The 27,231-nt window shown below is 41.5% G+C and overlaps 1 protein-coding gene across 8 annotated transcripts in view; it reads right to left on the reverse strand.

Annotated features, from left to right (window-relative positions):
* ubr3 (ubiquitin protein ligase E3 component n-recognin 3) overlaps window positions 1-27,231 on the reverse strand; it is a 416,754-nt gene that overhangs the window by 192,795 nt on the left and 196,728 nt on the right. For all 8 annotated transcript variants that reach the window (XM_068035371.1, XM_068035370.1, XM_068035368.1 and 5 more), the window contains 2 exons: window positions 4,404-4,553; window positions 2,441-2,574 (listed from right to left, as the gene is read on the reverse strand). In XM_068035371.1, the coding sequence (XP_067891472.1) occupies window positions 2,441-2,574; window positions 4,404-4,553 (284 nt within the window). The remainder of the gene's footprint in view (window positions 1-2,440; window positions 2,575-4,403; window positions 4,554-27,231) is intronic.

Below are 27,231 nucleotides of genomic sequence, written 5' to 3' on the forward strand. Positions count from 1 at the left end.
CGCCATCGGAGGGCTCATAAAATTCAGTCCAATGAATGCTAGATTACACCATACTATGGCCAAGAAGATTCACAAGACATTTACAGTAAGGAAATGGTAAAATTTTCATTTTGTAGTTTATATGGATCTGCTTATTTATGGAATTCGTGAAACCTTTTACATTTAAAATCACATCGTAAAAAAAGATCCAATCATACACAATGGAAAATACACCAAGGTTGCAACTTTGTTACGATGCTGCCATCTAGAGATCATTCCGTCCATCTGCTGAGAACAAAACTTTTTTTAAAATCCAAAACAATATAAGGGAAATCCAGAGCTTTAGGGCCCAGGCAACTGAAGGCACAGCCATCAATGGCGGAACAATTAAAATCAGGGATGCACAAGATCCAGAATTAGAGAAGCGTAGATATCTCAGAGGATTGTGGGGCTGGAGGGGATTATAGAGATAGGGAGGGGTAAGGCCACGAAGGGATTAACACCGATTCAACTGTTCACAAATGTTTATATATTTTTTGGGGATGAGCTCTATTATGGATTGTCATTTGTAATAGGGCAATGAAATTCTGAATGTAGAAGTCAAACAATTTATCCTTTTTTTTAAATTTGGAAGATCTCTTAGTTGTGTTTGCTTGACCAGTTTTTTAGGCATCTATAGATAGTTACTTCGAACTTTAATTTTTCATCAGTACTCACTCAATCCAGACAGCTTGCAATTTAAAAAATCACTACAGAAAATGGTCCACTGGATAGGTGGGTGATTGCACAGTAGAAATCATTCTACTAAATGACAATTCCATTAAATATTGGGAAGACTGAAGCTATTGTCTTCAGTCCCTGCTCCAAAACTCCATTTCTAAGCTACCAACTCCATCCCCCTCCCTGGCAACAGTCTGTTCACAACCTTGGTGTCACGTTTGACCCTGAGATGAGCTTCTGGCCTCATACACACGTCATTAAGACTGCCTATTTCCACCTCCGTAACATTGTCCGACTTCTCCCCTATCTCAGTTCAACTGCTGCTGAAACCCTTATTCATACCTTAGTTACCTCTAGACGCAACCATCCAATGCACTCCTGGCTGGTCTCCCACATTCTATCCTCTGTAAACTTGAGGTCATCCAAAACTCTGCACGTGTCTTCACTCACACCAAGTCCTGTTCATCTATCACCCCTGCGCTCATGACCTACATTGGCTCCCGATCAAGTGATGTCTTTATTTTCAAATGCTCATCCTGGTTTTTAAATCCCTCCGCGACCTCGTCCTTCCCTATCTCTATAATCTCCTCCAGCCCCACAATCCTCCGAGATATCTACACTCCTCTAATTCTGGATCTTGTGCATCCCCGATTTTAGTTGCTCAACCATTGGTGGCCGTGCCTTCAGTTGCCCAGGCCTTAAAGCTCTGGATTTCCCACCCTAAACCTCACCGACTCTCTTCCTTGCTTTCTCCTTTTAAGACATTCCTTAAAACTGACCTCTTTGAACAAGCTTTTGGTCATCTGATCTAATGTCTCCTTATGTGGCTCAGTGTCATATTTTATTTTATACTGGTCCTGTGAAGCGCCTTGGGGCGCTTTATTATGTTAAAGGCACTTCATAAATATAAGTTGTTCTTAAATTGATCGTTAACCTCCAATGAACTATATAGACTATTTGCTAAAGTTTAATTGCTTTTTTTTGGATGGGAGTGGCAAAGTTGGTAATCAACAAGATTTTTAAAAAGGGAGAGATTTAGTACCAGTTATGTATAGAATCCTTCTACACTCTATATAAAAAAAAAGTGTTTCCATCCCAACCGCAGAAGTGCATCAATTAATCATTTCTATTTAGCTTAACCATCATTCTGGTTATGTCTGTGAGTGAAACAGCCAGTTAGTGCTAAATTGCAGAGAATGTTTTGATGTTAACTTGAATCCACATAAACTAAATTAATGCCGATCTAATTCACCACACCTGGGACAACTACAGCCAAACAGAAAAGATTTTCATCCCATCACCTGTATCCCAAAAGTGAAAGATTATTATTCTAACCCAAAGCAACATTCAGACCCTACTTACTTTCTCTCATAGCACGTCACAGTTGGTGTGGGGGCGGGAAGAGGACAGGAGGAATTAATGTCTTGTTGCCAGGCCTATGCCAACACCATAGTGCAAAACAACAATGAGATGTGTCAAGAGAAGGCTCATTCATCCAATGTTTTACCCCTTCCCTATGAGGGCTTGGGGGAGAGAGAGACACACACACACAAGAGAGAGACAGTTAAGGAATGAGACAGAGAGAGAAAAGACTCACACCTTCACACTGTACCCAATTTAGATCAACTTATGGACTTTACACTGTAATTCTAATTGAATGCAACTGACATTTAGCCTTCAAAGTTATCTTACAAAATGGACAAATTCAATGTTTTTTTAGTGCAACAAATATGACACTTACATCTTTGAAGTATTGCTGCAAATCCGTGATCCTGACATCATGTGCAGTTCCACAGGTATCCTCAGGGTAAATCTGCTCTTCATCACTGGTTGGCAATTTCTTTGGTTCAATGCTTCTACAACGGTGCCCAAGGACTGTAATGAATTAACAAGTCAGTACTGGCATGTATAAGTGTCGGAAATACAGTATAACAAGCACAGTATAATTCAATCCTTTCCATCATACCTACAACTACCAAACTATTAAGGATAAGAAACTAGCAACTGTAACATTCATTTTGTTAAAAGAACATTAAAAACCAGATAAGGCAACACGATAAAAAAAAAACTGCATACATATTTGGGTAAAGAACCATTTTGTTTGTTATTTGCAAATTATATAGCTGCACCCAAGGAATTGAATCCCTACACAGACTTATAATTTCCCCTTCCTCGCAGTCAACATATTGGTTGGAATGAGAATACTAAGGGTATCTTGAACTCGCAGTAGAAACAGATTATCAGCTACAACTTACCAACAAAATTTAAGAAAATAAACATTTTACAAACAATTTCAGCAGAAACCAATGATAATATCCAACAATAATCCTCAAAAAAATCTGTTTCTTTCCAAGAGCATATCTATAATCAACTTTGGAACTAGATAAGTTTTTCTTTAATTCATTCATGGGATGTGGGCATTGCTGGCTAGGAGAGCATTTATTGCCCATCCCTAATTGCCCTCGAGAAGGTGGTGGTGAGCCGCTTTCTTGAACTGCTGCAGTCCATTTGGGGTACGTAAACCCACTGTGCTGTTAGGAAGGGAGTTCCAGGATTTTGACCCAGCGACAGTCAAGGAACGGCGATATAGTTCCAAGTCAGGATGGTGTGTGACTTGGAGGGGAACTTGCAGGTGGTGGTGTTACCATGCAACTGCTGCCCTTGTCGTTCTTGGTGGTAGAGGTCGTGGATTTGGAAGGTGCTGTCTAAGGAGCCTTGGTGCAATGTTACAGTGCATCTTACAGATGGTACACACTGCTGCCACTGTGCGCCAGTGGTGGAGAGAATGCCAATCTAGCAGGCTGCTTTGTCCTGGATGGTGTCGAGCTTCTGGAGTGTTGTTGGAGCTGCACCCGTCTAGGCAAGTGGAGAGTATTCCTTCACACTCCTGACTTGTGCCATGTAGATGGTGGACAGACTTTGGGGAGTCAGGACGCGAGTTACCCGCCGCAGGATTCCTAAGAATTTCATACAGTTAGATGTACAGTCCACATTATAGAAACATGAATGATGGATGCTGACTTGGTCTCCCTCTGACAGCTGCAGTCCATATATGTCCCACAAAAATATGGGTATACAAATTGCCATTAGATTAAGGAAGCTGATTTCAGTGAATTAAATTCAGGTAGCCAGCTCCTTAACACCCATAATTCCATTAATACAATAACTGGTTTTCTGCTTTCTATAGCAAAGGCCAGCATGACTGGACTTTTAAAAGTAAACAGGCAAGAGCAAAGAAAGATGGGAGAGAAAATAACTGTGCAGTATAAGTTTAGCATTAGTTCTGAATATTATTGAACAACATAGAGGTTGCAGGCATGGATATTATTTAAAATTTTATTAACATTGAGCAATCCTCGTTAAGTATCCTTTATGAAAAACCTTTCAAGTCTAAAGAAATTAGATTTGGCATACCACTCAGAGTCATTATGTTAGTTCTCTGACCTTCATAGTCAATGCTTTGGGTGCATTAAACAGAAATCAGCTTCAGGGAAGAAAGCATTCTGTGCAACGCAGCTGGATTTTCTTTTGGAATCATGTGTCATTCTGGTTTAACAAGCTACATGTAATAGCAATTTACCTCTTGGGAATACAGCAATAAGAAATGTCATACTTCTATAAAATAATCTTCAACCGTTGCTATATAAATGTACGAATCGATCAAGAGGAGCAAAATAAAATGTAAAACTTGTGAAATTGGTTACCTGATGAAGCCTGCAACAGAACCACTAATCCAGTTGGTCTTTCCTCCGTTGATGGGCCACTTTGCCCACAGATTACACAGTCATACACAGTTTCTGATTCCTGTTGTTCTGATGATCCTATATCCATGGCAACATCACTCTCAGGTGATTCTGAAAGAATAGTCTCTGCATTTAGAGTCCACTCAGGTAGACACATTTACACAAATAAGGTTTATATTTATAAAGAAAAACACTAGCAGAAATACAATGAAACTCTGCATACATTCACCCTCTCCATACACTATTTTCATCTAAGCCAGATCTCTAAGAAATAGAAGCTTGCCTACTGTACATCCCAGATTGTAAATATGCAAGGTGAACCTGGAAAAGAACGGTTGTATATATTAAAATAGTTCGAATTTTATGTGCTGTTTAGCAACATGTGTCATCAGAAGAAAAGCATCACCTTTTCCACTTCCTAGCTTGTAAATAAAGCTCCACTAATACTTTATTGCTGGTGACCTGATGCAGGTCTTCAAAATTATGAAGGATTATAAAATAAACAATACATTTTTCCAGGGTCACACAAGGTCACAAATTTATGATGATCACAAAAACAATTAAAGGCAAACTTAGAAAAAAAACTTCACAGAATGTGGTTGAGAACTTGGAATTCTCTGCTGCAAACCATGTCGAAGCAGAGTCTAAAACCTCATTCAAAAGACAACTGCATAGTTGTTTAAAAAACAAAATGCAAACTTCTCTAGGTTGCACTCCTCTCTGCTGCACCATCGGTGGTAGAGCATTTATCCATTTAAACAGATAGAAAAGACGAATTGTTTAAAATGATAATGCTATCAAGGAGGCCAATGTACAGCACAGATGATATTCTGTTGGTTACTCTAGCTACTGTCAGCAGCAGAGTTCTCCAAGAAGTTCTGGTCTACTGATTACAGATGGAGGCTACAATATATAACCTCCTGGTCGACAAAATGTAGAAACTGCAAAATTCTTAACTAAAAATACTTCACCCCAATCAAACTCCCCACTCCCAGTCAAATGAAAGGGGTCAATCCCAGATTCCCTTTGACGTAAGGAAACTGTGAAAAGGGCACATTGCTGCACATATTTTTGTCAGAGGCCTGCTTCTAGTCTTTGGAAAAAAGAGGACCTCAAGTCACAAGAGCCATGACTTGCCCCTTCTTACAGGATTGGACTAGGCTGGAATGGTCCCTGTGGTTTATTGACACTGGCATTTAGTGTTCATAAGTGATTGGTTGCCGTTGGTGAGGTATCATAAAGCAACCAGTTTTTTAAACTCAATTTCTCCCATTTGAAGAGAATGATGGAAGCCAAGAAAAATAACTGAAAACAAAAAGGAAAAATAATTTTCATACAATGATTACAATATACTTTTATGGGAAATATGACAATACTTTATTTAAATTAAATGAATAGAAATATAGATGACTTCAATTAAGTTTGGTTCTTAATCACATTTTAATTAGTTCACTTTGACCCAAGGTCAGGCAGAAATTGTAAAGAAATAAAACAAAGACAAATCCTCCAAAGAACGCAATTTAAAAATGACTTCGCATTATTTACTAATGATACAGCAATTATGGAAATCTAAGACTTGAATTTGACACACAAATTCATATTAAATAGCTATTTTAAAATCAATTTTTACTATGGAATATGAGCCAAAACATGCAAACAAAAAGTAAGGTTTACTACAAAAATCCAGCTGGTATGAGTTAACTCAATTGACTCCCAACTACCTTACTCTGCACTTTACAGAATCATATTAATACTGGGCACCAAACTATTTTTGACATCTTTCAGTTTAAATCAGTACTATAAAAACAACCAGGAATGAAAAAAAGGGACGATAGCTGCCAGGGACAGAAAACCCTTGATGTTACATTTCTAATTATCAACATGAAGGTCAAAATCAAGACTACATTGAGCGTGACCTTTGTTAACATTGTATTAAAGATCACTTTAAGCAATCTATCCATGTTTTAACCAACTTCTGATAGTTTAATAAAGGTCAATTAAATAAATTCTGTATGTCTTCACCTTCATTACAGTGAAGTTCACGTGAGACCTTTCTGTCTACACTTTGAAGCTTTGCATGAACTAAGTTAATATTGTTATAAGCATTCTATTTCCAACTGGTCTTACAAAAATATCTAACGAGCAATGAACAAATATTGAACTCTTCAACAGGCTGAATTTCCTGAAAAGATGTTTATGTCATTATTAGTCGGGCTTATGAAACACTATTTTCTCACTCAAAGTGACAGATGACAGTTTTCATGAATCAACCATGTCCTTTACAATTTGAAACTTTTTACTCTTCCAAGAGCAGAAAGCAGCTTAGCCCAAGACTACCATTTAAGTCGGATTATGGTTAAGTTGTTTATAGTAACCTAGTTAGAATTCTCACAATGTCTTTGGCTGTTCAAAAAATGGAAATATCAAGATGTTAATCCAGTTTCATACAAGCTAAAGGAACTAAGCAAATTTATTTCCAATTAATTTGCAAGAGCAAGAATATTGGGAAACTAAGACATAGCGCCAGCAGACATATACAATGCATACACCTAGGGCATTAACTCAAGGTAATTTGGTCTCCCTTTGTGATTTCTGTTGAACTATTAGGACAAAATATTTTGTTCCTAAGCATAACAAATACAGTAAATTTAAGTGGGGAGAAGCATACCTCCTGGCACTCCAATTGATTTTGCATCCATGTTTGCACTGCTCCCAACCCAAATTCATGTCTGCACTGCATGTAGGTGATTCATAGGAACATTGGAGCAGGAGTAGGCCCTTCAGCCCAGCGAGCCTGCCCCGCCATTCAATATGATCATGGCTGATCATCCACTTCAATGCCTTTTTCCCACATTATCCTCATATCCCCTTACATCATTTGTATTTAGAAATGTGTCAATCTCTGATTTCAACATACTCAATGACTCAGCTTCCATAGCCCTCTGGGGTAGAGAATTCCAAAGATTCACAACCCTCTGAGTAAAGAAATTTCTCCTCATCTCTGTCCCAAGTAGCTGCCCCCTTACTTTGAAATTGTGTCCCCTGGTTCTCAGAGTCACAGAGTTTTACAGCACAGAAACAGGCCCTTCGGCCCAACGTGCCTGCGTCGGCCATCAAGTACCCGTCTTAACTAATCCCATTTCCCCGCACTTGGCCCGTAGCCTTGTTTGTTATGGCGTTTCAAGTGCTCATCTAAATATTTCTTGAATGTCGTGAGTGTTCCTGCCTCGACCACCTCTTCAGGTAGTATGTTCCAGATTCCAACCAACCTCTGGGTGAAAAGATTCCTCCTCAACTCCCCTCTAAACCTCCTGCCCCTTACCTTAAATCTATGCTCCCTAGTTATTGACCTTTCCGCTAAGGGAAAAAGTTTCTTCCTATCTATCCTATCAATTCCCATCATAATTTTGTATCCCTCAATCAGGTCCCCCCTCAGCCTTCTCCGCTCCGAGGAAAAGAACCCCAGCCTATTTAGTCTGTCTTCATAACTGAAATGCTTCAGCCCAGGCAACATCCTGGTAAATCTCCTCTGCACCTTCTTCATTGCAATCACATCCTTCCTATAGTGTAGCGACCAGAACTGTACACAGTACTCCAATTGTGGCCTAACCAGCGTTTTATACAGCTCCATCATAACCTCCTTGCTCTTATATTCTATGCCTCGGCTAATAAAGGCAAGTATCCCGTATGCCTTCCTAACCACCTTATCTACCTGTGCCGCTGCCTTCAGTGATCTATAGACAAGCACCCCAAGTTCCCTCTGACCCCCTGTACTCCACTGCCTTGTTAGACCTCCCAAAGTGCATCACCTCACACTTTTGAGGATTAAACTCCATTTGCCACTGCTCCGCCCATCTTACCAGCCCATCTATATCACCCTGTAATCTAAGGCTTTCCTCCTCACTATTTACGACACCACCAATTTTCGTGTCGTCTGCGAACTTACTGATCATACCTCCTATATTCACGTCTAAATCATTAATGTACACTACAAACAGTAAGGGTCCCAGCACCGATCCCTGCGGTACACCACTGGTCACAGGCTTCCACTCGCAGAAACAACCCTCTACCATCACCCTTTGCCTCCTGCCACGAAGCCAATTTTGAATCCAATTTGCCAAATTACCCTGGATCCCATTGGCCTTTACTTTCTTAATCAATCTCCCATGCGAGACCTTATCAAAAGCCTTACTGAAGTCCATGCGGACTACATCAACTGCTTTACCCTCATCTACACATCTTGTCACCTCCTCGAAAAATTCAATCAATTTAGTTAGACACGATCTCCCCCTGACAAATCCAGGCTATCACTGATTAATCCCTGCCTCTCCAAGTGGAGATTAATCCTGTCCCTCAGAATTTTTTCCAATAGTTTCCCTACCACTGATGTTAGACTCACCGGCCTGTAATTACCTGGTTTATCCCTGCTACTCTTCTTAAATAATGGTACCACATTCGCTATCCTCCAATCCTCTGGTATCTCTCCTGTGGCCAGAGAGGATTTCAAAATTTGTGTCAGAGCCCCTGCTATCTCCTCCCTTGCCTCACATAGCAGCCTGGGATACATCTCATCTGGGCCTGGGGATTTATCCATCTTCAAACCCGCTAATACAACTAATACTTCCTCCTTTTCAATGCTAATTTGATCAAGTACATCACAATCCCCTTCCCTGATCACTACACCTACATCGTCCCTCTCCATAGTGAGCACAAATGAAAAATAATCGTTCAAAACCTCACCTATGTCCTCCGACTCCACACACAGATTGCCTCTTTGATCCCTAATGGGCCCCACTTTTTCCCTGGTTATCCTCGCCCCTAACATACTTATAAAACGCCTTGGGATTTTCCTTTATCTTGTCCGCCAGTGATTTTTCATGTCCCCTCTTTGCTCTCCTAATTACTTTTTTTAAGTACTCCCCTACACTTCCTATCCCCCTCTCGGGCCTCCGCTATTTTCAGCACTCTGAATCTGCCATACGCCTCCTTATTTTTCCTTATCCAATCTTCTACATCCCTGGACATCCAGGGTTCCGTTGACCTTTGGCCCTACTCTTCACCTTTACAGGAACATGCTGCACCTGAACCTTCACAATTTCCCTTCTAAATAACTCTCACTGGTCTGATGTAGACTTTCCTATAAGAAGCTGCTCTCAGTTCACTTTGGCCAGATCCTGTTTTATCATATTGAAATCGGCCTTCCCCTAATTCAGTACTCTTATTTCCAGACCCTCTATGTCCTGTTCCATAACAATCTTAAATCTTACAGAGTTATGGTCACTATCCCCGAAATGCTCCCCCACCGTCACTTCTACCACTTGTCCCGCTTCATTCCCTAGGATTAAGTCCAGTACCGCTCCTCCTCTTGTAGGACTTTCTACGTACTGGCTCAAAAAGCTCTCCTGAATGCACTTGAAGAATTCCGCCCCCTTTAAGCTTTTTGCACAAATACTATCCCCTCTAATATAGGGGAAGTTGAAATCTCCTAATATTGTTATTATTGCACCTCTCTGAGATTTGCCTACATATCTGCTCCTCTACCACTGCCTGACTGTTTGGAGGCCTGTAGTACACTCCCAGCCAAGTAATAGTCCCCTTTTTGTTTTTAAGTTCCACCCATATGGCCTCATTAGAGGAACCTTCTAAGATATCATCCCTCCTTACTGCAGCAATTGATTCCTTGATCAACAGTGCAATGCCACCTCCTCTTTTACCCCCTCCCCTATCACGTCTGAAGATTCTATACCCTGGGATATTAAGCTGCCAGTCCTGCCCTTCCCTCAACCATGTCTCAGTAATAGCAATAATATCATTTTCCCATTTGTTAATCAACACCCTCAATTTATCTGCCTTACTAGTAAGACTCCTTGCATTAGAATAGATACAATCCAGCCTTGCATTATTTGCCTGAGCTACAGATCTACATTTACTCTCTCCTCCGGACTGACTTAACTTCACATTTATATTTGACTGTACATCACCCCCTACTGTGCTTCCACTCTGTATACCATCCCCCTGCCAAATTAGTTTAACCCCCCCCGACCCCCCACAACAACACTAACAAACCTCACAGCAAGGATGCTGGTCCCGTTCTGGTTCAGATGCAACCCATCCATCTTATACAGATCCCACTTACGCCAGAAACAGGCCCAGTGATCCAAGAATCTAAAGCCCTCCCTCCTGCACCATCTCCCCAACCATGCATTCATCTGCTCTCACCTCCTATTCATATACTCACTAGCCCGTGGCACTGGAAGAAACCCAAAGATTACAACCTTTGAGGTCCTACTTTTTAATCTACTGTCTAGCTCCCTAAATTCTTTTTTCAGGACCTCATCCCTCTTTCTACCTATGTCATTGGTACCAACGTGGACCACAACCTCCGGCTGTGCGCCCTCACCCTCCAGAATACTTCGTAGCCACTCAGTGATATCCAAGACCCTTGCACCAGGGAGGCAACATACCATCCTGGAATCACATCTGTGACCACAGAAACACCCATCTATCTGTTCCTCTAACCATAGAATCCCCTACCACTATTGCCCTCTTGTTCCTTTTTCTCCATCCCAGCACAGCTGAGTCAGCCATGACATCCCAGTCATGACTCTCGGTTCTAGATTCCCCAACCAGAGGAAACATCTTGCCTGCATCTACCCTATCTAACCCTTTAAGTATTCTGTAGGTTTCAATGAGATCACCTCTCATTCTTCGAAACTCTAGAGAATACAGGCGCAGTTTCCCCAATCTCTCTTCATAGGACAGTCCCGCCATCCTGGGTACAAATCTGGTCAATCTTTGTTGCACTCCCTCTATGGCAATAATATCCTTCCTAAGGTAAGGGGACCAAAACTGCGCGCAGTAGTCCAAGTGCGGTCTAACCTAGGTTCTATACAATTGAAGCAAGACTTCACTACTCCTGTACTCAAATTCTCTTGCGATAAAGGCTAACATACCATTAGCCTTCTTAATTGCTTGCTGCACCTGCATGTTAGCTTTCAGTGACTTATTGACAAGGACACCCAGGTCCCTTTGTACATCTACACTTTCTAACCTCTTACCATTTAAGAAATACTCTGCACATCTGTTCCTCCCATCAAAGTGGATAACCTCGCATTTTTCCACATTATATTCCATCTGTCACATTCTTGCCCACTCACTAAGTCTGCCCAAATCCCCTTGAAGCCGCTTTGCATCTTCCTCATCACACATTCCCACCTAGTTTTGTGTCATCTGCGAACTTGGAAATACAACATTTGATCCCCATATCCAAATCATTGATATCTATTGTGAACAGCTGGGGACCAAGCACTGATTCCTGCGGTACCCCACTAGTCACAGCCTGCCAATGCAAGAATGACCCGTTTATTCCGAATAGCCTAAAGAACAGGAAGATCTCCCCAATCATCTTTTGAAATATTAAGTATCTTGCAGAGAACATGGAATCTGAAGCTTATGGAGTTCTACATTATGGGAAACCCTCAAGTTCAAGTAGAATTGCTGAACCAACCCAGAATAAATTTCTTTTTAAAAATACACCTTTAACTTTCCTGAAAATGGGGCTATCAATTAATAAAAACAAAATGCTGGAAACGCTCAGCAGGTCAGGCAGCATCTGTGGAGAGAGAAGCAGAGTTAACGTTTCAGGTCTGTGACTTTTCATTAGAACTGGCAAGTGGGGGGACAGGGGGGTGGTGGTTTGGTGGGGAAGAGAACAAAAGTGATAGAGACAAAGGCAAAGAGCGTGTTAGGCCAGATGAACAAAAGCTTGATCAAAGAGGGAGGTTTTAGGGAGTGTCTTAAAGGAGGAAAATCAGGTGGAGGGGCAAAAAGGTATAGGAATGGCATTCCAGAGCTTTTTCATGTGGACAGAGTTGCTCATTACTCTGCCATTAACACTCTCTCTGGACTAATGCTTTGTCTTTCACCACAAGCATCAACATGCTCTTTGCCTTTGTCCTATGACAGCTTTGTCATTTAATCTCTCCTGCCCTCTGCCCTATCACACACCTACCTATTTGTTGTCTTCCTCACCATTTGCTTAAAACCTAATTCTTTTCTAATCTTTGCCAGTTCTGAAGAAAGATCACAGACCTGAAACGTTAACTCTGCTTCTCTTTCCACAGAAGCTGCCTGACCTGCTGAGTATTGCCAGCACTTTGTTTTTATTTCAGATTTCCAGCATTTGCAGTATTTTGCTTTTATTTTAGCTATCAATTAATCGTGATCAAAGGAACATCAACTTCATGTGGTAGTACTGTAAATTCCCCAATCTTTTGAAAGATTGCAATACAAAAAACCTGAAAACCTCATTCACTGCAAATGAGAGAACAAACACACAGTCTGCAACATTACTAATCAGTAGTTTAACACTTCACTGATTGCAAACCAGTAAACTATATTAGTTGCTGATGGCCAGATCACAATAGTTTTAAACACATAATCCAAATTTATACACAGATCAAAGTCCAAGTCAGAAAAAGCATTTATGAGCAGCCGTTTTGGATTTTAAATTAAACTGAATTTTTCTTACCAGTTTCTGAATATTTATATATATAAACCTCTTATACCCAAAACCCTAGACAAACAAAATTGTAAGTGGCTACATACTAAAAAACTTCACATTGCAGGGAAATTCATTCCTTTCAAAGAGATTTAGCTAAACTATGTTAAATTAGGATGTTTTCTGCTTTCATATCAGATTTCCAGCATCTGCAGTATTTTGCTTTTAAGGGTATAGTAAGACTCAAATGCAATGACCCTGTGAAACAATGGTTGAAGCCTACATAAGAAATGTCAGTTACATGAGGGGTTAAATCCTTAGTAGCTTAAAGTAAACACTTTCAAAACTTTTTTTGGGGGGTAGGGAACGGCAGGGAAAAAGGTGGCAAAAATCCTGCTTCATGATGGAGCTCACATATAATCTGGTGCTGTACTTAAAATACACGTCCATAAAAGAGTAATTCACTACTAGGCTAAATCTCGCCCCTGAATTTCAGTCACTAGTTAAAATTCACTGAGGTACATAGAACAATGAAATTCTTGCTTTAAAGTGAAGAAAGAACTTGCATTTATATAGCACCTTTCACAACGTGGCTGTTCCAAAGAGCTTTACAGCCAATGAAGTACTTTTTGAAATATAGGGGATAGTTTTTACTTATCTGATCTGCAAGCAGTGGGCCAGTCAGCGAGTTGAGGAACCGTCACATGCTGTGGAGTTTTGACTCAACATTGTGCCAACGACATCACTGATCCTTCCCCACTTAGAGGCCAACCTGATGCCAGTCAGGCAGGGAGCTGGCCAGTGAAGGTTGCAGCAGCACGCAAGTCTGCACTGGAGGGGGGGGGGGGGGGGGGGGAGTGGTCTGAGACCTCATGGTGGGAGGGGGAATCGCAGCCGAGTGGTAGTGTGATTTCGGGGGGATGGGTGGGGTTGGAAATCGGGACACATGTTGAGATCTTTTGCCTCAGGGCTCTGGGGGTGCTCAATCATGGAGGCTTCTCAGGCAGGCACCTGGATCCAGGAGACAGGCATGAAGACATTTACCTCCTAAATCCATCAAAGTCTTTGCCTCATTGAAGCTGCCAGGTTTCCCAATGCTCAGGAAACACGGCCGACAACAATTAAAGTTGAAAACCTGAATGGCAATGAGGCTTACAGCCTCATTATCATATTTAAAGTTCCAACCCACCTCCTCTGAGCAGGTTGGCTGCTGCTCAACTTCCAGCATCAGATAAAGCCAAAATGGGCAGATTGGAGACAGGTTTGTGTCGGGAAACAGATTTTTCAGACTTTAAACTCCCCACCCGACCAAAATCTGACTTTTTTTTCTTAGAATAAAATGTATCCCCTAATCACTGTTGTAATGGAATCAGACTCCTTTGGAGCTCACAGAAAACCTGGACCCATTACCCCAGAGGAGCTTAAGTGCTATATGCAAGAGTTGTCTGGCCACCTGCCATATCAAAACACTCTGGAAAGATCTGACAGGTCTTATACTTCAACAGCAATTTTTAGATCAGTACTGGTTATTTGAAAAGCACCATGAAAACACGTGCAAAATATGAAACTAGATTCGGCCATACAAGGTTCTTTTGCTTCATAGACTTTTTTGTTGAAAGTCTACATCCCAATCACTGAACCATTGGCCTGTCCTATTGCATACTCGAGAAAATAAGTGAGTAAGTAGAATTTTTTTTCTGACAACAAAAACTGTCCAATTTCCACAGCTTCTTTCTGGCTTCCTCTCAGACATATACCCCAGTATTACTGGCAGAACCAGGTTTTAGTACAAACACAGCATAGGAAATGAAACTGGCACTTGTGCCCTGTTTAACTATAAATAATTTGAAGAGATAAGCTGAACACTTCCAGTGTCAACCTTAATATGGCAGCTTGGTTCAATTGGTCGTATTCTTGTGTGTGTTATGTCCACAAAAGTACTTCAATATGTAGCATAAAGTTACAATAAAGTGCAGCAACACTAGCGCAGTCAGTGGTGTCCTTCAGTTAAGAAATTAAACCAATGTCCTTTCGGCTTGGCCAGGTGGACTTTAAAGATCCCATCACATTATACAAAGATCGGGTATCCTGCACAATGTTCCTTGCTTGACCAATCCTATATAAAATACAGTTTAACATGTACACTGATAACACCCACCCCTACCTCACCACCACCTCTCTCGACTCCTCCACTGTTGCCTAATTATCAGACTGCTTATCTGACATCCAGTACTGGATGAGCAGAAGTATCCTCCAATTAAATATTGGGAAGACTGAAGTCATAGTCTTTGGTCTCCACTCCAAACTCCATCCCTCTCCCTGGCAACAGTGAGACCAAACTAGTCTGCTCACTATCTTGGTGTCTTATTTAATCCGATATGAGCTTCAGACCACATATCCACACCATCACTAACACCACCTATTTCCACCTCCGTAACATCATTCGACTTTTCCCTGTCTCAGCTTATCTGCTGCTGAAACCATCATTCATACCATCATTACCTCTAGACTTGACTATTCCAATGCACTCCTCGACAGCCTCCTACATTCTACCCTCCATAAATTTGAGGTCATCCAAAATTCTGATACATGTATCTTAACTTATACCAAATCCTGTTCACCTATCAGCCCTGTGCTCGCTGACTTTTATTGACTCCCAGTCAAGCAACATCATGATTTTACAATTCTCATCTTTGTTATCAAATCCCTGCATGGCCTTGCCCCTCCCTATCTCTGTAATCTCCACCAGCTCCCCTCCGAGATATCTGTGCTCATCTAATTCTGACCTCTTGAGCATCCCCCTTTTTAGATGCTCCACCATTGCTGGCTGTGCCTTCAGCTGCCTAGGTCCTAAGCTCTGGAATACCATCCCTAAACCTTTCCATCTCTCTACTTCGCTTTCACCCTTTAAGACACTCCTTAAAGCCCATCTCTTTGACCAAACTTTTGGCCATCTGACCCCTATCTCCTTATGTAGCTCAGTGTCATATTTTCTTTTATAATGCACCTATACTATATAAAAATAGGTTACTGTTGGTCAACCTTTTATTTATTAGATATCCGCCTATCTAGCAGTTGCCACAATCAAAATTAACTCATTCTATGAAGTGCTTTGCAGTATTGACGATGTGATAGATTACCATACAAATGCAAGTATGTTTTAATTCAATTTGCTAAAAAATTAATTGCTCACTTCATTAATTTACATATGTCTCTAACTCTTGTTTCCGTACAGCTGGAGTCCAGACTGCAAAAACCACATTTTGCCAACTGAAAAAAAAACCAGAGTGTAATGTGATCACACTAAATTTGATCCCTTTCTCCAACAGCTCCAAAATACAACACACTTATCACTTGCATTCCATCATATGCATTAATTGTCAAGACTACCAAATACATTTGCAGTGTAGGACAAGTAGTTACTTATACCAGTAATAAAATATCAAACTTATTTTTGCCCACATGACTTTTCTGTACAACTGTATAATCCATCAGTTCTAATTTCAGGCATTTAAAAAAAAAAGTCTTCATGTCATGCCTCTAAACCATATATGGTAAAACTACATACTAACCAATGTTAAAACTGGCTCTTCTACAGTTCCCTCACAATACACAGTTCAAGCAAAATGCATGCCACCACTGAATCATCACCATCATCTTCTTCTTTGGCCTCTTTGTCTCGAGAGATAATGGGTAAGCACCTAGAGGAGGTCAGTGGTTTGTGGAGCAGCGCCTGGAGTGGCTATAAAGGCCAATTCGAGAGTGACAGACTCTTCCACAGGCGCTGCAGATAAAATTGATTGTCGGGGCTGTTATACAGTTGGCTCTCTCCTTGCGCTTCTGTCTTTTTGCCTGCCAACAGCTAAGTCTCTTCGACTCGCCACACTTTAGCCCCGCCTTTATGGCTGCCCGCCAGCTCTGGCAATCACTGGCAACTGACTCCCACGACTTGTGGTCAATGTCACAGGACTTCTTGTCACGTTTGCAGACGTCTTTAAAGCGGAGACATGGACAGTCGGTGGGTCTGATACCAGTGACGAGCTCGCTGTACCATGTGTCCTTGGGGATCCTGCCATCTTCCATGTGGCTCACATGGCCGAGCCATCTCAAGTGCCACTGGCTCAGTAGGGTGTATATGCTAGGGATGTTGGCAGCCTCGAGGACTTCTGTGTTGGAGATACGGTCCTGCCACCTGATGCCAAGGATTCTCCAAAGGCAGCGAAGATGGAATGAGTTGAGGCCTCGCTCTTGGCTGACATACGTTGTCCAGGCCTTGCTGCCATAGAGCAAGGTACTGAGGACAGAGGCTTGAAACACTCGGACTTTTGTGTTCCGTGTCAGTGCACCATTTTCCCACACCCTGTTGGCCAGTCTGGACATAGCAGCGGGCGCCGTTCCCATGCGCTTATTGATTTCTGCATCGAGAGACAGGTTACTGGTGATAGTTGAGTCTAGGTAGGTGAACTCTTGAACCACTTCCAGAGTGTGGTCGCCGGTATTAATGGATGGAGCATTTCTGATATCCCACCCTTGATGTTCGTTTTCTTGAGGCTGATGGTTAGGCCAAATTCGTTGAGGGCAACCACAAACCGTTTGACGAGTCTCTGCAGACACTCTTCTGTGTGGGATGTTAATGCAGCATTGTCAGCAAAGAGGAGTTCCCTGATGAGGGCCTTCCGTACTTTGGTCTTCGCTCTAAGACGGGCAAGGTTGAACAACCCGTCATCTGATCTTGTGTGGAGGAAAATTCCTTCTTCTGAAGACTTGAACGCATGTGAGAGCAGCAGGGAGAAGATGATCCCAAACAGTGTGGGTGCGAGAACACAACCCTGCTATACTCTCAGCACTCTACGAACTGCTTTGCCTGTGCTTGGATGGGGGAGCAGTACCACAGGACATGCGCGATGCCAATATCATCACCCTCTATAAGAACAAAGGTGATATTTTCCATGTAGGAACCTCCTGACCACATTCATGCCATCAAGACGACCTCCTGAGCAAAGACCAAGTATTCATTTACTGAAAGAGGGCCAGGAATCGAAGGAACAGTCACCTGCCAACACTATACGGCAGAGGTGGTCATGATCCAAACAACAACTTGCATTTATAGAGCTCTTTACTGTAGTAAAACATCTCAAAGTGCTTCACAGGAGTATCAAACAAAATTTTGATACCGAACCACATAACGAGATATTAGGACAAGTAACCAACAGCTTGGTCCAAGGGGCAGATTTTAAGGTGTGTCTTAAAGGAGGAGAGAGAGGTACAGAGGTGGAGAGGTTTAGGGAGGGAATTCCAGAGTTTAGGGCTCAGGTAGCTGAAGGTACGGCCATCAATGGTACAGTGATTAATATCAGGAATGCATAAGAGGCCAGAATTGGAGGAGTGCAGAAATCTTTGAAGGCTGTACAGCTGGAGGAAATTAGAGATTGGGAGCATCTGAATGGTCTGGTTTAGGCTCAGACAGTGACCAGCGAGAGGAATTGAGTTGGTGACTAGGCAATCGAGTTTGTGGCAGAGACCAATGGCAACGGATTCTGCCTTCTCCACAAATGACATGGTGTTGAAAAATGTGCTTGTATTATTTTCTGCTTTAAAAAACAGAACACACTAAATCAATCCATCATCTAATGAAACATTAGTTTTACTAGGAAGATCTAAATTAAACCAGATTCCATAAAAATCCACCCGGTTTCAAAATTATGTAGATACCGAAGTGAATGTTAACTGTATTGCTGGTGCGATGCATTTCCAGGTTCGTGATGTTCTATTACTACTATTAAGAGCTCTTACAAATACAAAACAGAATTTCATTTTTTTTAAAAACTCAAAAATGACTCGTTAGTAGTTAACCATCTATATAAGATCACTAGCAGAATCATAAAATCATAGCATGTTTAAGGCACAGAAAGAGGCCACTTGGCCCATCGTGTCCATGCCGGCCGAAAAACAATCCACTTATTCTAATCCCACCTTCCAGCATATGGTCCATAGCCCTGCAGCTTACCGCACTTGAGGTGCATATCCAAACTCATGAATGAGTTAATGGTGTCAACTACCCTTTCAGGCAGTGAGTTCCAGACCATCACCACCCTCTAGGTGAAAAAGTTTTTCTTCATTTCCCCTCTAATTTTTCTACCAATCACTTTAAATCTATGCCCCCTCGTCACTGACCTTTCTGCTAAGGTGAACAGACCCTTCACCTCCACTCTGTCCAGGCCTCTCAAAATTTTGTACATTTCAGTCAGATGTCCCTCAGCCTTCTCTGTTCCAAGGAGAACAACCCCAGCCTATCCAATCTTTCCTCATAGCTGCATTTTTCCAGTCCCGGCAACATCCTCGTAAATTTCCTCTGTACCCTCTCTGGTGCAATTACATCCTTTCTGTAATGAGGTGACCAGAAGTGCACACAGTATTCAAGTTGTGGCCTAACCAATGAGTTATACAGTTCCAGCATAACCTCCCTGCTCTTGTATTCTATACCTCAGCTAATAAAGGAAAGGAATCCATATGCCTTCTTAACCACCTTATTGACCTGTCCTGCTACCTTCAGGGATCTGTGGACATTCACTCCAAGGCCTCTTACTTCCTCTACACTTCTCAGTATTTTCCTATTAATTGTGCATCCTTTTGCCTTATTTGACCTCCCCAATTGCATCACCTCAACCTTCTCCAAGTTGAATTCCATTTGCCACTTTTATGCCCATCTGACCAGATCATCAATATCTTCCTGCAGCTATCCTCCTCACTATCTACCACATGGCCAATCTTTGCGTCATCCGCAAACTTCTTGATCATGCCCCCTACATTTATGTCCAAATCTAACATACACCACAAAAAGCAAAGGACCCAGTACTGAGCACTGTGGAACGCCACTGGAAACAGCCCTCCAGTCGCTAAAACACCCATCAACAATTACCTTTTTTTTCTTCCACTGAGCCAACTTTGTATCCACCTTGCTGCATTTCCCTGGATCCCATGGGTTTTATTTTTTTTTTAAACCAGTCTGTCATGTGGGACCTCGTCAAAAGTCTTGCTAAAATCCATGTAGACCACAACAACTGCACTACCCTCATCTATCTTACTTGTTACTTCTTCACAAAATTCGATCAAGTTGGTCAAACAAGAACTTCCCTTAACAAATCCATGCTGACAATCCTTGATTAACCTGTGCCTTTCTAAGTGACAGTTTATCCTGTCTCTCAGAACAGATTCCAATAATTTTCCCACTTCTGAGGTTAGACTGACTGGCTTGTAATTATTCAGTCTATCCTTTGCTCCCTTTTTAAACAGAGGTACAACTCTAGCAATTCTCCAATCCTCCAGCACGACACCTGTATCCAGTGAAGACTGGAAAATGATGGTCAGACTCTCTGCTATTTCCTCTCTTGCTTCTTTTTAACAGCCTAAGATACATTTCATCTAGCCCTGGTGATTTATCAACTTTCAAGGATACTAATCCCATTAATACTTCCTCTCTCCCTATGTTTATCACATCCAATACTTCACACTCTTCCTCTTTAACTACAATATCTGAAATGAGTAGCTCATCTCCTTACTGTAGGTTGGCATTCTGCTCCCACAGAATAGTCTTACATATTCAGAAAATCATAACTGGACCCCTCAGTTCTCTGACCATTAAAGAGTGCAAATTCATTATATATAGGGTTACAAATACAAGTCTCAGTGTCTGGAGTTTTGCTGCATAACAACAAACACTGAGTCCTCCATATTACAAGCTACTGAGGCCCAAGATCTAATGAGTCCTAAATTGCACAGCTAGGTTATTACACAACCTGGGAGTGCCTTAGCAGCTACTGTATCAGTTGTGCTGTAGGCTCATTAAGGCTCCAATTCACATCCAAATATCAGGAGGTGCCATAACATGAATGAAATGACAATGCTAAACATTAATTTAAGAGGTGTGCTCCAAGGAAGACCTCTTCCCTTCAACTGATTCCTTTCTCTTGAAAGATATGTTATGGATTTTGGTCCATCTGTTTGAAAATTAGACATCCTTTTTTTAAAAAAAACTTCAATTTACTCAACTTGAAGGTATTGACTACAAAATAAACAAGATTTGCAAATAATTTAGGTTTTTTTTTCCAGAAAACACAGCATTTCTGAAAATCTGCAATCAATAACAGACACAGATTGGGAGTACAAAATGATCACTCATTTGTAAAATGAATGGATAAATACTTAATTTTAGTGTAACACTGCAAATTATGTTACCAGATCAAGTTATAAAGCATGCAGTAGGATAACTAGACTTCTGAATCCTGTTAAGTAAACACTAGGCCCAGCATTTCAGAAAAGCATCACTTCAAAATTATATTATTGTAAACCTTTATTTAAAATAGAATTTAAACTATGCCATTAGCTAGAAACTTTTCAGTAATAAAGTATCATAGTTGTAGAAATCAATTCATCATGTAATGTGTATTTTAAGACTGACACAAACTAACGTAACGAGAAATGAACCATTATAAATTAACTTAACTGTCAAAAATGTTTTCAATTTCATGAAAAGGTACCAATATTTATTTTTAAATGAAGGTCAAAGAGCAACTATGAATTTATTCCAGTGCAGCCAATAAATGATGTCTATTATTAAAGCTATATACCATTGCTTCAGGCTACAGGAAAATGTATTAACACTATAGCCAAAATACATTATGAAGTGCAAAACATTCACATGCATTGGCAGATATAAAATATCTTTCTATATCACACAATAAAGCTGACCTCAAACTAAAATTCGCTTGTTTTTAAATCTAATAGTTTGTCACTACCATCCTACAAAACCAAAACAATTTTCTTTTTCCCGAACAACTCAATTTTAACCCAAGCGAGTGGACAGTTAAAGAAGAGATTACTTAGCTGCTCAGAGCCTGAACATTTACAACCATTGTAATGTTAATTTACAGGGTTTTGAAAGGCAGATGAGGTGCCCACCTAAGGGAGGGAGGATCATAAATTTATGCAAATCAGATCCTATTATGCTAATAGGACCCCAATGTAATTTTAATGTGAAGAGGCCCATCTAGAAAGTCTAAAACTTGCCATTTTTGGGCCAGGATGAACAGGAATGCTCCTCAGGGCCCTACAAGCAAATTCACAGCCTCTGCCCCAGACTTCACCTTCCATCTAACAAGACCATCCAAAAAAAACCTGGAAGTCAGCGGGTAACCAAGGACTGCCCAATTTTTACTGCCAGCAGGTGCTCGACACCCGCTTCATGGGACTTGCTATTAGATAGGATATCTGGCAGTACATTTTTGGATGAGCTGCGGTTTATGCAGGATAGAAGACAACAGTGGATCACTGAAGTAATCAAGTCGGGAAGTAATCAACGGGTCCATCAACATATCCTTCTATCCCTTTTTCCTTCATGTGTTCATTTAGCTTCCCCGTAAATGCATCTATGCTAGTTGCCTCAACTACTCATTGTCAGTGCCAGCTGTGGCTCAGTGTGTAGTATTCGTGCCTCTGAGTCGAAAGGTGGGTTCAAGTCCCACTGGAAACTTGAGCACAAAAATCTAGACTGACACTCCAGTGCAGTACTGAGGGAGTGTTGCACTGTCAGAGGTGCCACATTTCAAATAGGACAGTAAATTACAGCCCTATCTGCTCTATAAAGTGCATGTAAAAGATCCCATGATACTAGTTTGAAGAGGAGCAGGGGAGTTATTCAGTGTCCTGGACAACAGTTATCCCTCAATCAACATCACTAATACAGATTATCTGGTCATTATTGCATTGTTGTTTGTAAGAGTTTGCTGTGCTCAAACTGGGTGTCAAGTTTCCGACATTACAACAGAGACTACACTTCAAAAAGTAATGTCAAGCGCTTTGGGGTATCATGAAAGGTGCTATATAAATGCAAGTCTTTCCACATTCTAACCACTCCCTGGATAAATAAGTTGCTCTTGAATTCCCTACTGAATTTTTTAATACTATCTTCTATTTATGACCACTCGCTCTTTTCCCTTCCGACAAATGGAATCATTTTCTCTATGTCTAACATTTCAAACCATTCAGAATCTTAAAGAACTCTATTAGATCACTCCTCAGCTTGGATGTGATTGGTGCTCGAAATTCCTTGATCTTTTGCGCTAGTTTGGCCAATTTTGGGCAAACTGCAAAAGAAACACAGCAGTCTAGCAGAAATTTCAGGCTGTTATGCTTACTTCATCTAGTAGCTCTAATTCTTCACCACCTCTCTCCTGCTACCCCTTCCCTACAAATGATAACTTCCAGAGTCTGGAAACACCCATTTTAGGTTTTTGTGCACGGGAATTAAGAACAAAATATTCTGTGCCTAGCAAATGGTGGCAAAACATAATAATGTGCAAAAAATATCAAAGGAGGTAGGGCTCAAACTGAATAATTTTCTTTTTAAAATTATTCTAGTACTAATTTTTGATAAAGCCCAATGGATATTAAATATCAATTATATTAGTTGTTAATTCACATTGAGTCAACAAACATAAAAGGAGGCTAATTTGGTATTTATTACACATCTTAGAAAAATGCGATAGAAATGTCAGTAAATTTCAATCTTCCAATGTAAGTAAATTAATGTTCAACTTACCTCATTGAACGTCAACTTACTTGCATCACAAAAAAATTACTAATGCATATCTGGAAATTTTGGTACGTAGGATAAATCAAGTTTCGTAATGCAAAGCTCTTAACTCATTGAATTATATTATACTCTGTCTAGTGCTTCTTTTTGTTTAAAAAAAAGCTACCATTTTTACCAATGTGTGCTTCCAATTTCTTGATTGGTAAAAAACCGAAGTCAAACATGAGGTTATCACAAAGAATATATCCAAAATGTTTAATATTTAGTATTTTTAAGATTTTTGTCAGCTGCTTTGCTGTATTTAATTGGTTTTGTATGTGATCCCAAGATAGCATCCGTTTGTCGCCAATAGCTAGGTAAAGATGTAAGAAAATTGCTGAGTGCAGTATAAGTGTCTAATTGCAAGGAACATTTTCCCTTACTAAACAGTGTGTCAAGGTGGCTCCCTGGAGGCAGAACAACTATTAGTATTTTGATATCTTCTGCACCAACCCTTCACCTCATTTCCCAAAAGACAGTTGGAATCCAATTTATTTTTCTAACTAGGCTCATTAGCCTGAGAACGCAAGGCAGTTCTGATGTCACCTTGCTTGTTTAATAAAACCCCTATGCTTCATTCTTATTTGCCTGAGGTATTTCTATTTCAAAGTCTAAGGTCAGAATTTTACGCCACCTCAACGAGCGGGATGATGGTGGGGGATGGCGTAAAATGGAGCAGGAGGCACCGGGAGTCCTTCCCGACCAGCTCCCACCGTCACTTTAGGCAGGGCAGCGGAGGAGAAAAATGGGCCGCCTACCTTAGGCCAATCAAGGCCCTTACACATGGCAAGCGGGCGTCCTGAAGCCAGGAGAAGCTGCCTAACGAAACCAGGCGGCTCTCTAACGTCCCGGGGGTGGGGAGTGCCCTCGTTTTCAGGCACCCTTTGCATGACGGAGGGCCACCCCCAAGACCCAGCACGCACCCCCTTCCCCCCCCCAATCGACCACCCTTGCCTCGCCGAGGCCAGACTGATTACCCCCGGCAAAACAATCAAAACTTAACTGCCTTCGCGGCTCCCAGGCATCTTCTCTTCATGCTGGGCTGCAGTCCCAGTAGTGGCCACCCCTCCTGGTCTCTGATTAGAGTTGCAGCTCTATTAAGCAGGACTTCCTACCTCAAGTGGGTGGCAGTTCCGCTTCACACCAATTGAAGCCCGGGAACCCGCAAAATATGGGTTGGATCCCCAGGTGAGGCGGAAATAGGTTCGCCACTGACTTTTCAGTCCATGGCCGGCTCCCATCCGCCTACCGTTAAATTCCGGCCTAATCATTATCATTTGAAATACCGCCTATTAGAAACACACAAGAATTTTTGAAACTCAGTTAGTGTTAGCTGGGTCTTGATCAGGACCACCAAATAAGGGTAATTTAATATTTCAACTACTTGATCGAAAAAATATTTTATCATAGCTTTACACATAAATCTCAATTGGTAAATATTCCAACATATCCTTAGCCTCCACTTATAGAAATTACTATAGTTACAATGTTAAAGAAATGCCACAACTGATAACTGACAAATTATGATACCCCGTTAACTTGAGGGTTTTTTTTTTTACTTCCACCCACCCTCCCTCCAAGAAGTACCTCAATTCTGCCTAGTCTTGAACACTGGAGTGTCTGTTAAAATCTTACAATGAGCACCAATAGTGTATCCTCCACTTACTATTATCTGGAATATCTCCACCTAAACATTGAAACAAACTAAGAAATGTTGAAAGGGTTTTTGAGAGAATTTTTAAAAACTCATTAATCACTAAATTGGGCTCAGTAGCGCTTGTTGTTTGGGTGTCATGGATGCCGTTCAGGGACCAAAATGGCACATGCATACTTCTGCCGTGTATTGTGCTGGACGCCACACAGATGAAGGCATTAGCGCGCATGCAGCTAATGCCCGCCAGAATTACACACAGCAGGCATTTTATAATGCCAATCAGTGTGCAATGCTGATTTGACACCTATCCTATCCTAACCTTGTGCAGCAGAGTGTGCTTCAAGCAGCACTAATTAAACCAACTCCTCCCCCACCAGTGCTCTTTAAGTATCAACCTTACAGGTTAATTGCTGGTTGATTTCTTCCTGCTGTTGGTACAATTCTACAAGTTTTTGTTGCTTTCCTTAGTTGCTTTAAGTTGCAAAAGTCTTTTTTTATTCTTATGTGGGCATCACTGGCAATTTGTTGCCTATCCCTAATTGCCCTTGACAATTGAATGGCTTGCTAGGCTACTTCAGAGGGCAGTTAAGAGTCAAGCACATTGCTCTGGGGTCTGGAGTCACATGTAGGTCAGACCAGGTAAGGATGGCAGATTTCCTTCCCTGAAGGACATTAGTGAACCAAATGTTTTTTTTTTACGACAATCAATGATAGTTTCATGGGACCATTTGAGACTAGCTTTCAATTCCAGATTTTTATTAATTAATTGAATTTAAATTCCACCAGCTGCCATGATGGGTTTTGAACCCATGTCCCCTGGGCATTTGCTTGGGCCTCCACTGTTCAGTGACATAACCACTACTCCACCGCCTCCCCCAAGGGAGTGTTGTGGTAGGTGCTGAAAGACCTTTTGCTGACCTCAAGGATTCTGCACAAACTAGTTACTCCCAGACAGGATGCACTGGTAGGCCTTTCCCTTGGAACACTGGGAGAATGTGAAGAGGCTATGCAGAGCAGAAGTTGTTGCTGGTAGAAAGGGAGAAGGAGGAAGAGTAGGAAGGGAGGCTCAAACCGAGACAGACCCTTTCTGCCCAGGCTGTCCATAAAGAACTAATACAAGCAACCGCAATCCCAATTCCCCATTCACCAACAATCCCACACTCCTTACCTTTCTTATGTCGCTGACCAATATATTGTTCTCTTGGCCATAATGCAAAAATAAAAAAGTCACCACACAATAAACATTCCAAACAAAATGTATAAATGAAATCATGCCATATTCCATATACAATTAAACTAATCCTCTGTATGCATTCCTTTGGTGCCAGTCTTCCTTGTGCTTTTGCCCATTCTACTGCTCCAATGATGTCCTACCCCAGTGGCTGCTGCATGGCTGGCAGCAGACTGCTGTCTTTCAGCAGAGGAGACTGTAGATAGCCTTGCAGGACGACCTCGAGCACCTCTGGGGCTAGAAGGTCCGACTTTAGACTGCACCATTTCAGCACGGGAAGCAGCAGTCTAGGCTAGCTGACCGACAGGCAACCTCAAGAGCACTGGCGTAATGGCAGGGGTGGGAGCATGAATGCTGTCAACTGATAGTTCCATGGATCGTGATCCGTGTATCCATTGCCACTGCCTGAGGCAGTACTTCAGAAATGCTAGTAATCAACTGAAGTACAGGATTGCTGTGACATGCTGAAAGCCCCTTTGAACACTGGTACCCGCAGCCATGATGGCAGCAGTCTTGAGCTTTCACAGCAGCACTCAAACTTCTGGTGGAAATTGATTGTACTGTTCTAGAAGCTGAGACATTGGCCATCAGATGCTGTATCATGGTTGGATCCACAAGCGCATTTGTGGAGTTGATAACCACTTCCACGACGGGAAGGTTTAGCTCCAAGTTCTGCGCAAAGCTGCCAAGTTGGTGCCGGATTCCTCCGTGCTCCTCGACAATGAATGCAGACTTTCTGGCAGGCTTCTCAATGCACCATTATGTTGTGGATGT

This window comes from Heterodontus francisci, chromosome 7, assembly GCF_036365525.1.
Source record: "Heterodontus francisci isolate sHetFra1 chromosome 7, sHetFra1.hap1, whole genome shotgun sequence".
NCBI lineage: Eukaryota > Metazoa > Chordata > Chondrichthyes > Heterodontiformes > Heterodontidae > Heterodontus > Heterodontus francisci.